This window comes from Vanacampus margaritifer, chromosome 5 (genome assembly GCF_051991255.1).
Source record: "Vanacampus margaritifer isolate UIUO_Vmar chromosome 5, RoL_Vmar_1.0, whole genome shotgun sequence".
Classification (NCBI taxonomy): Eukaryota; Metazoa; Chordata; class Actinopteri; order Syngnathiformes; family Syngnathidae; genus Vanacampus; species Vanacampus margaritifer.
Window position 1 is genome coordinate 17,901,324 of NC_135436.1, and position 12,022 is coordinate 17,913,345.

At 36.9% G+C, this 12,022-nt stretch overlaps 3 protein-coding genes across 3 annotated transcripts in view; 1 reads left to right on the plus strand and 2 right to left on the minus strand.

Annotated features, from left to right (window-relative positions):
- The window catches only part of LOC144051697 (uncharacterized), a 4,490-nt gene extending 2,138 nt beyond the window's left edge, over positions 1–2,352 (minus strand). Inside the window, exons 1-4 of the mRNA XM_077565034.1 lie at positions 1,984–2,352; positions 1,699–1,910; positions 358–603; positions 1–108 (exon numbers count right to left, since the gene is read on the minus strand). The exon at positions 1–108 is cut by the window's left edge and continues 30 nt beyond it. Coding sequence (XP_077421160.1) covers positions 1–108; positions 358–603; positions 1,699–1,910; positions 1,984–2,161 — 744 coding nt within the window. The 5' untranslated portion in view covers positions 2,162–2,352. The remainder of the gene's footprint in view (positions 109–357; positions 604–1,698; positions 1,911–1,983) is intronic.
- A 960-nt stretch (positions 2,353–3,312) lies between these two features.
- Positions 3,313–5,089, minus strand: get1 (guided entry of tail-anchored proteins factor 1). Its single transcript, XM_077566170.1, has 5 exons — positions 4,929–5,089; positions 4,644–4,809; positions 3,986–4,053; positions 3,701–3,815; positions 3,313–3,592 (listed from the first exon to the last, which is right to left on the minus strand). Exons 1-5 carry the CDS (start codon positions 5,016–5,018, stop codon positions 3,519–3,521), a joined length of 513 nt encoding a protein of 170 aa, XP_077422296.1. The 5' UTR covers positions 5,019–5,089; the 3' UTR covers positions 3,313–3,518.
- Positions 5,090–5,712: 623 nt separating this feature from the next.
- Positions 5,713–10,756, plus strand: hmgn1a (high mobility group nucleosome binding domain 1a). Its single transcript, XM_077566171.1, has 6 exons — positions 5,713–5,868; positions 6,702–6,734; positions 9,490–9,519; positions 9,605–9,640; positions 9,720–9,839; positions 9,937–10,756. The coding sequence occupies exons 1-6, from the start codon at positions 5,854–5,856 to the stop codon at positions 9,991–9,993; spliced, it is 291 nt and encodes a 96-aa protein (XP_077422297.1). The 5' UTR covers positions 5,713–5,853; the 3' UTR covers positions 9,994–10,756.
- The last annotated feature ends 1,266 nt before the right edge of the window (positions 10,757–12,022 follow it).

Here is a 12,022-nt window from a genome sequence, read left to right on the forward strand (position 1 = left end):
TGCTTGCAGACAGTAGAACACGTCGTTGGTCTTGGACATCTTTCTTTCCTCTGCTGCTATGTGGCGATGGAGTGTGCTTTGGAGCAACGTGTTATTCCTCTCTAATTCCTGTAACAAAATATTCAATGCAAAGTGGATAAATGAATACCACAACGATTCTTTCGACACTGCTCAGCATTATGAGCACACCTTTTCTGTCCTGTCCAATAAAATGATCTGATTCTGGGTGACTGACAACATTCACATTTGACTAATTTCAGATCAAGTGATTTACAATTCTACCCATCACACGCATTCTGTAGTGCTGATATGCAGTCTGGTACTCTACCTCCTGAACCCTGCTGCTCTTAAACATACCCATATCAGCTTGTTTTTCTCCCTCAGCTCTACAGTAGCTTCATCCAACCTGCGGCTGAGCTCTTCCCTTTCCAGCATGTTGGGATTATGGAAGATCTGCGATTCGAGCTGCAGGATCTTCTCTTTTGAGTCCAACAACTCCTTCTCCGAGTCTTGCAGCTTCTTTGCCAGCGAGCCACAGCTAGAGCGCGTCTTGCCGAGCAACTTGCGTATGGTCTTGACCTCATTCATGTGCTGGTTTTGTATCTAGGAAGGAGATGTATTGAGATATTCTGATGAAACATGCATTTTTGTCTGGAATCATACAAGGTGTCAGACCTAAGATAAGTTCTCTCATATTGTTTCAGTCGGAATGGAATGTGCCACTATAAAAAAAAAATTGAAAACAATACTAAACCGTCAGCCAAATCAGAAAAAAACCTTATTACCGCATATCAATCTTTTATTATTTCATTTGTTAGCCTAATAGTATACAGCAAAAGGTGGGAGATTCGAGTCATAGCTGATTTTATGACTTAACTCAACTTGACTTTCAGTTCAACTCCATGATTTAACAAGTCATTCTGCTTACATTTGGAAAATCTCTACATTTTTTTTTAAATATAGAGAGGATGCTCCAAAAATGAATACTTTTGGATGGCACAAGTTATCATCTAAGGCAAGAGATACTCAAATCGGCTGTGGCCAGACAGGATATAACTCCATTTAGGTTTTTGGCTGTGGGCAGGGATGTGTATTTTACAAAGATCGGGTGTGTATGTATGTGAGACTTATAACTAGAGTCTATTGTTGTAGGTCTGCCATCATTTGAGATACTACCAGGTTTGTACTGTCCTACAACTTTATAAAAGTTACTCTTTTAGCAGCTGGTATGTAATGGTCATATTTGGACATCACTTGGTATGACCTGAAAAAATATATAAATTTTGTCCAACAAGTACATGTGTTCATTATAATTTTACTTGTGTGGCTAGCTAGCTTGTTTTGTTTAGATGGCTAATTGTTAGCCTCATAACTTCAATCTTAAATTGAAAATATGTGGTGTGAAATTGCTACCATTACGTCTTAATTTATAGCTAATAGTTAAGAATAATAAATATTTCTTCCATCCATCTATCCATTGTCTGAACCGCTTACGCCTCAACAAGCGTCGCGGGGGTGCTGGAGCCTATCACAACTGTTTTTTTTTTTGTGTGTTTTTATAATTAGCTGTGCTCGGTCTTGTACCATCCCTTTCTGTCAATTACCCATTTAAAGCAGTCATGCTTATTTCACACTTCACATGAAGAATGCTAAAAAGTGAGAGTTCGAGAGGGTTGGGTTGATACAGTGATAACCAACCTGAGATAAATTGCCTTCTAATCGATGGTAGTCCTGCACCGCCACAGTGTGGCGATGTAGGACACTCTTCATCACTTTGGACTGAGTCTTGAACACTATCAACTGCAGCTGCAGGTCACCGTTTTGTCTCTTAAGATCTTGAATGTTGAGGTTTGTTGACAGCTCGTAGGGGTTTGGGTTCTCGTTGATCGGAGGTAACTTCAGCCTGTAATCTAAAATGAATGCTGTGTTATGGATAGCATTGACAATGGAAGCTGAAATTCCAAAAACGCCGTGTCACATTACCTCCATTCCTTCTATATGGAAGTAGCTTGTCCTCTAAAGTTATGTGTGCATGGCACTTGGTCGGCCCTGTGAAGACTCCAGGCAGAAAGCGCGATGTAGGTGCCTTTCCACTGCACATCGCAGCATTACCTTTCTCCCGAGTCTTCTTCAATGCCAAGTCCGGCAAGTTCCAACTCATTACCTCCTTGCGGTACAAAAAAACAACGACTTCCCTTCTTTACATACCACCAAAGCAGCACTTCAAGCTTGAACGCTTACAACCCCCCGAAACCGACTCGAGCCTTTATGTTGTCATGAAGTCAAAACAAAGAGTGAGGCGAAATGTCACTAATGGCCGTAAATGGGTGTGATATCACGTGACCACGTTGCTGACGAAACAAGACGCCAAATTTGTTGTGATTTTAAAACGGACATAGATCAGGTCATGAGGCGCGCGGCAGGTAGAACTGTTAAAAAACAGAATTGTCATTTTCTAATTGGATTTATAACTAGATATTTGTTTTTTGGATAAATTGTGTGAAATACATATTATTGATGTGAAATTATATTGAATGTAATGGGTGTTTTTAATGTGTCTTTGGGACTGAATGAGGATTTTTTTTTTGTGGGGAGTGGACCTTTTGTCATGTTAAAAATCATTCCCGGTGAATTGCATGAGCTGAACATAAATCTGCTTGGTTGACTGTGTCATTTTGTGGTAAAACATGTTTTTCTTACAGTAAATTTTGGTATGTTCGAAATCATTCCTCAAATTAACTAAATGGGCTGATCATTTTGAATTTAAAATGTTGAATATGTTATTAGGAATTGATCGATTTTTTTTGTGGTAATTGTAGTTTTGGATGAATGGACAGAATAGGAATGCTATAAATGAATCTGTTTTGTTGAATTAGGAATGAATAGGGGCTTTTTTAGGAATTGGGGAAATTTTTAATTTTTTTTGTTAAATGGGAATTTTTGTCATATTGAAAGTTATTCCAAGATTAATTGAATAAGATGGACATTTAGAATTTGGGAAAGGATCAATGCAAATCTGTTTTATTGAATGTGCCATTGGGATTTTTTTGTGTGGGATTTTTACAATGAGAAAGTACTTGATATGTAGAAAAGCCTTCCCAAGACAAAATGAATAAACTTTTAAATCTCAAATGGCAACCATGTGACTCTTTTGTTGAATGCATTGTTAAGAATGAATGGGGAATATTTTGTGGGTCATAACATTTTTGGAGTATGGGAATTTTTGGCATGTTGACAATTATTCCGAAAGTGAATGTTTTGAAGTTCAACATTGTGTGAAGGTGTTTTCACAAAAATTCTGTCTCAATAAAGTAAGCCTGTTTTGAGATGTTTTTATTAAAACATTTGTTAATTAAAAACACACACAATACAATAAATTATGAACTTACAGAACTAACAAAAAGTGCACATTAGTCACAGCTAAATGTACTGCAATTTTTCCCCCATGCCGACCAACTGACGGAGCACATGTTGTTTAACATAAGTGTATTGGGATTTTACAAGTGCCTCTCCAGTTTCTAGCTGAAGGCATGTAGACCCAGTGTTACCACCTTATTGCAAACTACCAACCAGCATGTAATTCCCACTCCACCTGGAAAAGCAAAATATCTGTGTTAGGATTTGATTGATTATCCCACACCCACCACACATTCACAACTGAAATCAATACTCAAAACAACGCAACCGGTGAGATAATTACCTGCAACTCCAGTTGGAAAAGCGACAAGACGTTCAACAGGGGCAATCCATTTACTGGGAACCACCGTCACTGGGTCAGAGTAATACTTCCAAATTAAAGAGATCATCAGAGCAGCCTGACAACAAAAATACATACACAAAGTTAGACCAAGCACCATCACTTTTTTATTTGTTTACATATATTCAAATTGGACTACAATAAATGTAAATTTTAATAATTAAATAATAGTAATAATATAATTAAGTTATTTAGTTAGTTTTTCTGTCTGAAATTATGTTGTCCTACCTGTAGTAGGTAAAAGACTATGTTGACAACCCATTTCATTTTGGCCTGTTGTGCAGTCCTGGATTTCACTGTCAAGAGGAGAAAACAATTTCTTAAGTACCAGATTTTAATATGGTGTCTGTCTCCAAACAATTGTGTGCTAACTGGGAAGTCGGGCAGTGGTTAAACTCAAGGTCTTGGGAATGAATGAAACGAAAACAATCACAAAACAGTGCCTTTAGTTACAAGTTAAATTCATTCCGTGACTAGGCTCCTCCTAACTTAATATATTTATAAATTAAATTGATTTTGTCCACTGAAACTAATTGAAATGCCATTAACTGTCAAAAAAAATCACGTTTTTAATAAAGAAAACAGGCACTGTGTAAAACAACAATAATAACAAATTGATGTAATAATAATAATTATTATTATGTAAAGAATTGGTTGTATAAAGTGTAATTACTGTATGTACTGTAGTGGGCATGTTAGATATGTGCCTTTAAGGAGTTGGTTGGGAGTTACAACACGAAAAAAAAAAAGTAAATTTGGTCATTCCTACGTTAAATGCATCACAGTATGACAAATTAAAAAAAAAATACTAGTTCATCTGAAATTAAATCAAGTGACTATTATTGAGGCTAGACAGAGTTGGAAGGATTTTATCAAGCGCAGTTACCGTGTGTTTTGAGCTTATCCGTCATCTTGTTTATTTTACGCTCTAACCGGGCATATCTGGCGAATTCATCCATCATATTTATTGAAGACTGCTCTTTCTTCATCGCCTGGGTTTCAGCCCTCATCTCATTCTCTTGTTCAGCATCTTTTTGCACCACCTTAGTGAGCTGGAAAGAGAGATTCGTTTCAAATGAAGCAAGTCACATAACATTGCCGTTAACATCCCTTTATGATGACAAACAACACACGGAGCCGTATATTATATTTACATGACAGTTATACTTACAAACGAAGAAATGCTCGGCAAGAGTGTTTTCATGAGATTGCAAAGAAAAACTGACAACAGCACTAGAAACCAAGCGTAACCGGCCGCCATGTTAACTGCTGATTTGCCGTCTTCTTCGCAAACGAATTGCGACTCCTGATGCTTGGAATTGGGCGCATCAGCGCCCCTTTGAGGATGGAACGCAATGCCATATTCAGTACTGAAAATGATATTTATATTTTATTACATTACATTGTTTATCAACCTACGTTGCCTGGCCTCATTTTCACTTTTGAGTCTGATTAGGATTGCTGGCGTGTGTGTATTAGGGGTTGAATCCATACACATAATATGTTATGTTAGATTAACAGGTAGAGATAGGATTGCACATTAATGTTTTTTCTAAGATAGATAGATAGATAGATAGATAGATAGATAGATAGATAGATAGATAGATAGATAGATAGATAGATAGATAGATAGATAGATAGATGGATAGATGGATAGATAGATAGATAGATAGATAGATAGATAGATAGATAGATAGATAGATAGATCCAAAAAGTACATACATATCATATAGATAGATCCAAAAGGTACATACATATCATATAGATAGATCCAAAAGGTACATACATATCCAAAAGGTGAGTGGCATGTGGTCCTGTCCACACAGGTAAGTTGCTATGGTTCAAAAATATGTTGCCTCCTCCTCTAAGCCAATTGGTACAAGAGGAGGGCGGGACATGACGTTTCCTGTCCCGTCGATAGGCTAAGGTTGAAATCACATTGAACGGAAGATCCAATCCAATCTCGGCTAGTTGTGTTACTCCTTGGACGTTCATTTGAAGTTACAGGCAGAGTGTTTTGGAGGTAAATACCTTCAAGGTGTGGTGTGTGCTGACTTATTTATAAGTGTCAAAGGCTCTCTACAGGCTTGACAATAATGGGAAAAACGAAGGTATGTAACATCCAGCCAACTTGGATCTTTATTACCTATATCTCCGTGAGAATGCCTTTTTTTTTTAAAGATTAATTTATGTGTATTTCCGCGTTCTCGATCCTCTTGAACCACGCTGAGTGGCGCCTTTTTACTTAATAGTGGTTATGTGTTTTTAAAGCCAGTGTGAATGTACTGTTTTTGAATAGTACGTAAGAGCTAACATTAGAGTCCGCAAGGAGACAAAGGGGTGTAACCTCCGTCAGTCGAGGGCTCGAGGCACAGATTGCCATTTGGGGGAATCGTATCGAAAGATTGTTAGCGATCATTTACGTGGTTTGTATGGCATAGTTTATGCTGATTACAAAAAAAGCACGACCGACTGCAACGTCAATAAATGCTAGTTAATTACACATTTTGACGTGCACACCGCGCGTCGTGGAGAAAGATTGCTTAAGCGCGTCACCATCGTCCTTTCTCTCCCAGCGCCATGGCAGCCTTAAATAGACACGCCTCTCCTTTTCATAAGCAAAGCCTGTACAGTCACGTCGGGGATCTTTTTTTCCGCTGGACGATTTTAATCTCTTCGAACGCGGTGAATGCGTGGTAGAAAGGGCACGTTAAGTGTGGCGCGTATTCGTCTCGCTTTTAAAACTATCGTGCTAAAACTATTCCTTCTTGAATTTTTAATTAGGCTGGAGCGTTTACCTTAAGAAAACATTGCATAATGTCGTTATGACTTTAGGGGAGGGCTAAGTGCCCATCCCCCCTTTTTATATCACACGCCCACTTTAGGTTAGGAGTTTTTGTTGTTCCTGCTTTTAATATTTTCTTTCTCCCTCCTTTCCTCACAGAACGCAGAGGCTGCTGCAGATGCAAGCCCAGCGGTTAGTTGTGAAGGCTTTCCATTGCAACGCTGTGTTTGTGACAATGGACATTTTCTCTGCTTTTTTTCCATTGGGAATTATGTCCTCCCTTTTGGCACTGTAACTATATATATATATATATATATATATATATATAATCTTCCTAACCATTATTATTAAAAAAATAAATAAAAATAAAGTACATTGATAAAATAATAAAAATAGAAATTCACCCTTCCAGTAGTCTCTACAATATAAACAACACAAAGCAAAACAGGCATTCCATATTACTAGGGATGTTTGATTCCACTTTTTTCAGAGCGAGTACTTGACTTTGTGTACTGTAACAAGTAATGTTACCACTAGTACTTTTGATGCATAACGTTTCTATTCTATTTCTCTTTCCATTGACAGATCAATAATTCATTTTCTTTCCTTAAAATTGCATGAAATTAATTGCAATATTCTATTATATATATTTTTAATCCCTTTTTGTTAATATTTTTTTTTTTTTGTAGAACACTATAAAATGAATTTAAATAATCAAATTGAAACAAATATTCCAGTCACAAGAAAAGCAATCAATCAAAATATGTGTTTGTACAGCTTTCTACCTGGTGTCGCAGTTGCGAATACCCGATACCTTGAAAAAGACCGGCATGGGCCCGATACCTGTTAGCAGTACTCGCCAATCCCTCTATATTGCTAATAGTATTCAAAACAAACAAACAAAAATACTTCATAAAAAAATTAAATATTGAACTAAGTATTAATGTGTGAATCTTTTTAAAATAAAATAGAGGTCATATTTCCAGTGCGGTCTGAAAGTCTAGAATAAAGTGCACTATAATTGATTGATTACTTTTTATTAGTTGAATATTTGCAAATGCAGGGATGGGAGAAAGTTCTGAACTCGTATTCAATGCCAGCAGAATAAAGGTCCTCTGAGGAGCCGATGCAGTTCTTTGAGCAAACTAGTTGAGACTGAATCAATAAACCCTCTGCTGGTTGCAGCAGTTGCTTCAACTCGATCGTCTGTCAATTCCACCTAATGAACAATTTTAGTTATCGGATATCAAGCGTATCTTAAATCTACACAACATTTGTTTAAACATTCTGTGCGCACAGCCTGCAAGCTCTTGCCAAAGCAGCAGGTGGAACTGTAACTATGCGTTAGGTCATTTTAGCCAATCAAAGTTGTCTTTACAATAATCTGTATTTTTGTTAGCCAAGTACGTAAACTGAATTATTGAGTATTTTTTATTGTGTAAATAATAGGACTGCACAACCTGATAGTCTGCGATATTTGCCTTTCAAATTTGGGTTTAGCTACATATCACAAGCCATTTCTCAACCAGCTAACCACCAGAGGGTGAACGCACACCTAACAATGATACCAAGTGAGTAGGGGTGTTAGAAAAAAATCGATTTGACAATATATCGCGATATTACAGTGCACAATTCTCAAATCGATTCGATATGCGGCCGAATAGGTTTTTAAACGTCATTTTTTTTTTTTTTATTGGAATATTCAACAAAACGTCTTACTTGAGGTTAAGATTCACACATTAAGCATGAAAGAATGTTATATTAATGGAACATTAAGCCGTAATATTTTATTTTAGTGCTGTTCAAACATGAAACAGACTGCAACCTGTTTGTTAAATGCAGTGACTCCGTTATAAGCCTGAATTTTCAGATAAATACATTTTCGTACAAATCTTACAGTGTACAAGTTTACTGATTAGTATTTTCTAAATTTGAGTTTTAAAAAATCGCTAAAAGTGCTCTAAATGTATACACCATTTACTATTATAATTAATTAAACAATGCTAATCCATTTTAAAGTGCAAATTAAATGTAATCATCTATCCAACAAACATGGTTAGGAATCTAAATAGGCCAAGTTAAAATCAGACATGTCAGTGTCAGCATTCTTTGCATTCCATCACTGTCGGCTGGAAATCGTGTCCAAATTTGGTCAAATTTGCCCCCCACGCCCAAACAAAACAAAAAACACACACACACAAATGTATACTTTTAGAATTAGACTGTTTATTGCCATTGCACAATCACAATGTAAAATAATCCCTTCTTTTTTTCTTGTTTCTTTTATACAAATTGTTGGCCAATCTTAAGTGTGGAAAATGGCTTACAATTTTGACAATGCAATGTTAATGACTCAACAAACATGTCGTTTTGGGGTTTTCCTGAAAAGTGATGGTTTGAGATGAAAGGATTCAGCCTGACATCAACAATCTGCAACAAAGTTTGCATTACCACTCAATACAATTTTAAACAGTAGCAATTTTAAACCGTAGCAATGTTACCAGTAACGCTAGTGCTAACACATCATGAGGTTACCTTTCTAGTTCGCCGTTAGTATTATTATTATTTTTATTATTATTATTATTGTTATTATTATTGACTACTAAAGTAGGTGATCTATGACTGCCATGGATGGCAGTGGCAGATGCTGTTAATCCTTATTTGAAACCCAGTGGTCTGGCATTTACTATAGTTGTTGCAGTAATTAGATTGTTTGTGTACTGTCTGTACAAGTTTATTAATCATGTGAGGGAGATCCTTTAGTGCATATCAGCAAAGACTACAGGAACATTGTATTGACAATTTCCTAAACATATTACACAGCTGTTCAAAGCAGCACAAAAAGAGAATGCTAATGAAAATGAAATTTGTTGTCACGTATACTGTGTGTGTGTGTATATATATATATATATATATTCTGTCATTAACTAGTGATGTTCTCTTTCAGCCAAAGCGAAAGTCTCTACGATTGCAAGCCGTAAGTTTCCTCTGATATTTCTCTTTAATATACTGCATTGTTGGTGTGGGTTTAACAATCTATTTTGTGTGTGTGTGTGTTGCAGAAAGAGACAGAAACTAAACCAGAGCCAACAAAGAAGGTACAAAATCTAAATCAATAGATCTTAATAATCAAATTAGACTTCATAATTACTAAATGCTTTATTCGTGACTTGGTAGGCACCTAAGAACCAAAAAGGGAAGGAGGTGGCTAAGGAAAGCCCAGATAAGAAGAAAGAGGAACCCCAGGATGAAAAACATGAGGACCCTGCTGAAAATGGGGAGGCCAAAGTTGAAGAGGTAGCTTCAAGTTGAACCCTCAAACAACAATCATGTTTTTTTTATTGGCAAAAACAAAGTGCCAACCAAGATGATGGATTTCAACCCCCTTTTGCAGGCTGCTGCAAAAGATGGAAAGGAGGATAAGACCGAAGAGGATAAAACAGATGAGTAGTGTCGCCTCAACTCATCTGCCCGTGTACCTTCTTTAATGTCAAGTGCACATCATGTTTTTAACAGCTACTTTCTTGAGACCGCAGCATTTTTAGGGACGTAAATGCAGAAACACCTTTACATTTTTTTCTTCAAATGCCATTTAATTTTATGGCTTCTGTGAAGGGAATGTTTGGGGCTCTTATTTTTTTTTTTCCCCATGTCCCCATTATTTTCCTCACTTGTCAGCTTCTTATTAAGCTTTTTATGATGTAGTCTTCAATCTCCATCAGAAATCTGATGTAAAACTTTTGAGTTAACATGGAACTTCTCAAGGGGTTTGGTAAATTACTGTTTTTAACCATATGTAAAACATGATCCCTTTGGTTGTTAAACTGAATGTTTGAACGTGTGTTTTAGAATGATAATTCTTTTCTTGACTGTAAAATCTAGATTTTTCTTTCTTGGTCCTAGAATACCCAGCATGATTGTGTCTGTTGCATCTTAAGATCATGCGCACAGGTGCTGTTTAAACGTGTCCTCTTCAACAACAAAAATATTATGTTACCATCTATATGCATCCAGTGATGGTACATTGTTCTTGGCTATGCTCAATGCTCGCTAACTCTGTTGCCACTTCTGTCAACAATATGTACATGCTGCATATTTGTGGCTATACTAATTTGTGACTTTGAGACATCTCTACCGATGTACAGTTTTGTTGTTATTGTTCTTTGGGTTTTTTTTTGTTATTTTTTACAGCTAATAAAAAAAAGTTCTTTTTACCAAGTTCCAAGATTCCAAGTCTTCTAGTATAGTATTGCAGAATGCATATTAAAATTGTACATATTTTATTAATTGTGCATTTAACTGTTAACTACTGATCTGTAAGGGCTTGGAGTTTGGAACCAGGGGGTCACCGTTCAAATCCCACAGTAGACAAAACGTAAAGAATAGCAACTAAGTGTTGGAGAGATGCTCGTGTGCTACCTGGCTAGTGCAGGGCTGCCTTGAATCACATGGAGCCAGGTCAGGTGAGTAGATAGGTGAGTATGGCAATATTCATTTTAGCAAGGAACTGTCAGATGCTCAGGGCATTGTGAGCAGACTTGCTGTCATGATGAGGCACCCAGGGGTTGTTCTTCCGCAACTCTCAGCGCTTCTTGAGCACTACTTAATGAAGCAAGTGCCACAGGATCCCTTAGTATAGACATGCTCATTGCTTGTCTGCCACAGTAAATCCCAATCTGGGTGCGATGACACAACAGTTGTTCTAAGTGATGATCAGGTGTGCCGTGGGAAAATTTCCAATATAACTTTGTTTCATCAGTATTGATGACAAACGGTATATTTTTGTCCATCTATCTAACCCGGCGACGTATAGTGACAGATAACAATTAAATGCTCGACCACTAGGTGGCAAAATTTACAGTAAACCTGTCTTTCACTTGTTACCAGTCAAAACAATAAAGTCAGACTGCCCACATTTCACACTGAGTAGTCCCATTTGTGATTAAACTGAGACAAGATAATTTATATTTCAATATTTATACTTCTTGTGACATTTTTGTTTGGTGGTGTGCCATCAGTTCCCTGATGTAAAACTGGTACCTTGGCTTAGTTTGTTGCTTGGGTTTGAAATGTAGCTCTTTTCTGAGATTTTGAAACTTTCTGACATATTTGACAGAATATGGTGGCAGAATGTAAACTGTTTATCCCCCTTATTAGATTATAGTCAGTATAATGAAAATTATACAGTGCAATTATTTTAAAATGTATGACTGCTCTCCAAAACTGATGTCATACTTGGATAAGAATATAAACTTCACAAAAATATATACATTCCAATGCAAATGATACCAAAGCGTAAATCAACCTCAATCAGCTCGATATGAATGTTCAATAATCATGACGTCATGCGCCGAACTCGCGACCTTGGTCCAAAACGAAGGGGCGACTGCGTGATTGTCGCCTTGCATTTCAAAGGAAGTGTGTACTAAATTGTCGTCACGTTGGGCTACGCGTTTATATTTATACAAAGTGTACGAGCA

What these genes read in the sequence shown, in the direction of transcription:
- get1 (XM_077566170.1), bottom strand. Translation starts at nt 5,018, where the DNA reads ATGGCGGCCGGTTACGCTTGGTTTCTAGTGCTGTTGTCAGTTTTTCTT. An exon ending in TGCCGAGCATTTCTTCGTTT is followed by an intron (nt 4,810 to 4,928) that starts GTAAGTATAACT and finishes CTCTCTTTCCAG; the next exon opens with CTCACTAAGGTGGTGCAAAA. An exon ending in TAGTCTTTTACCTACTACAG is followed by an intron (nt 3,816 to 3,985) that starts GTAGGACAACAT and finishes TTTTGTTGTCAG; the next exon opens with GCTGCTCTGATGATCTCTTT.
- hmgn1a (XM_077566171.1), top strand. An exon ending in AACCAGAGCCAACAAAGAAG is followed by an intron (nt 9,641 to 9,719) that starts GTACAAAATCTA and finishes GTGACTTGGTAG; the next exon opens with GCACCTAAGAACCAAAAAGG. An exon ending in GGGAGGCCAAAGTTGAAGAG is followed by an intron (nt 9,840 to 9,936) that starts GTAGCTTCAAGT and finishes CCCCTTTTGCAG; the next exon opens with GCTGCTGCAAAAGATGGAAA.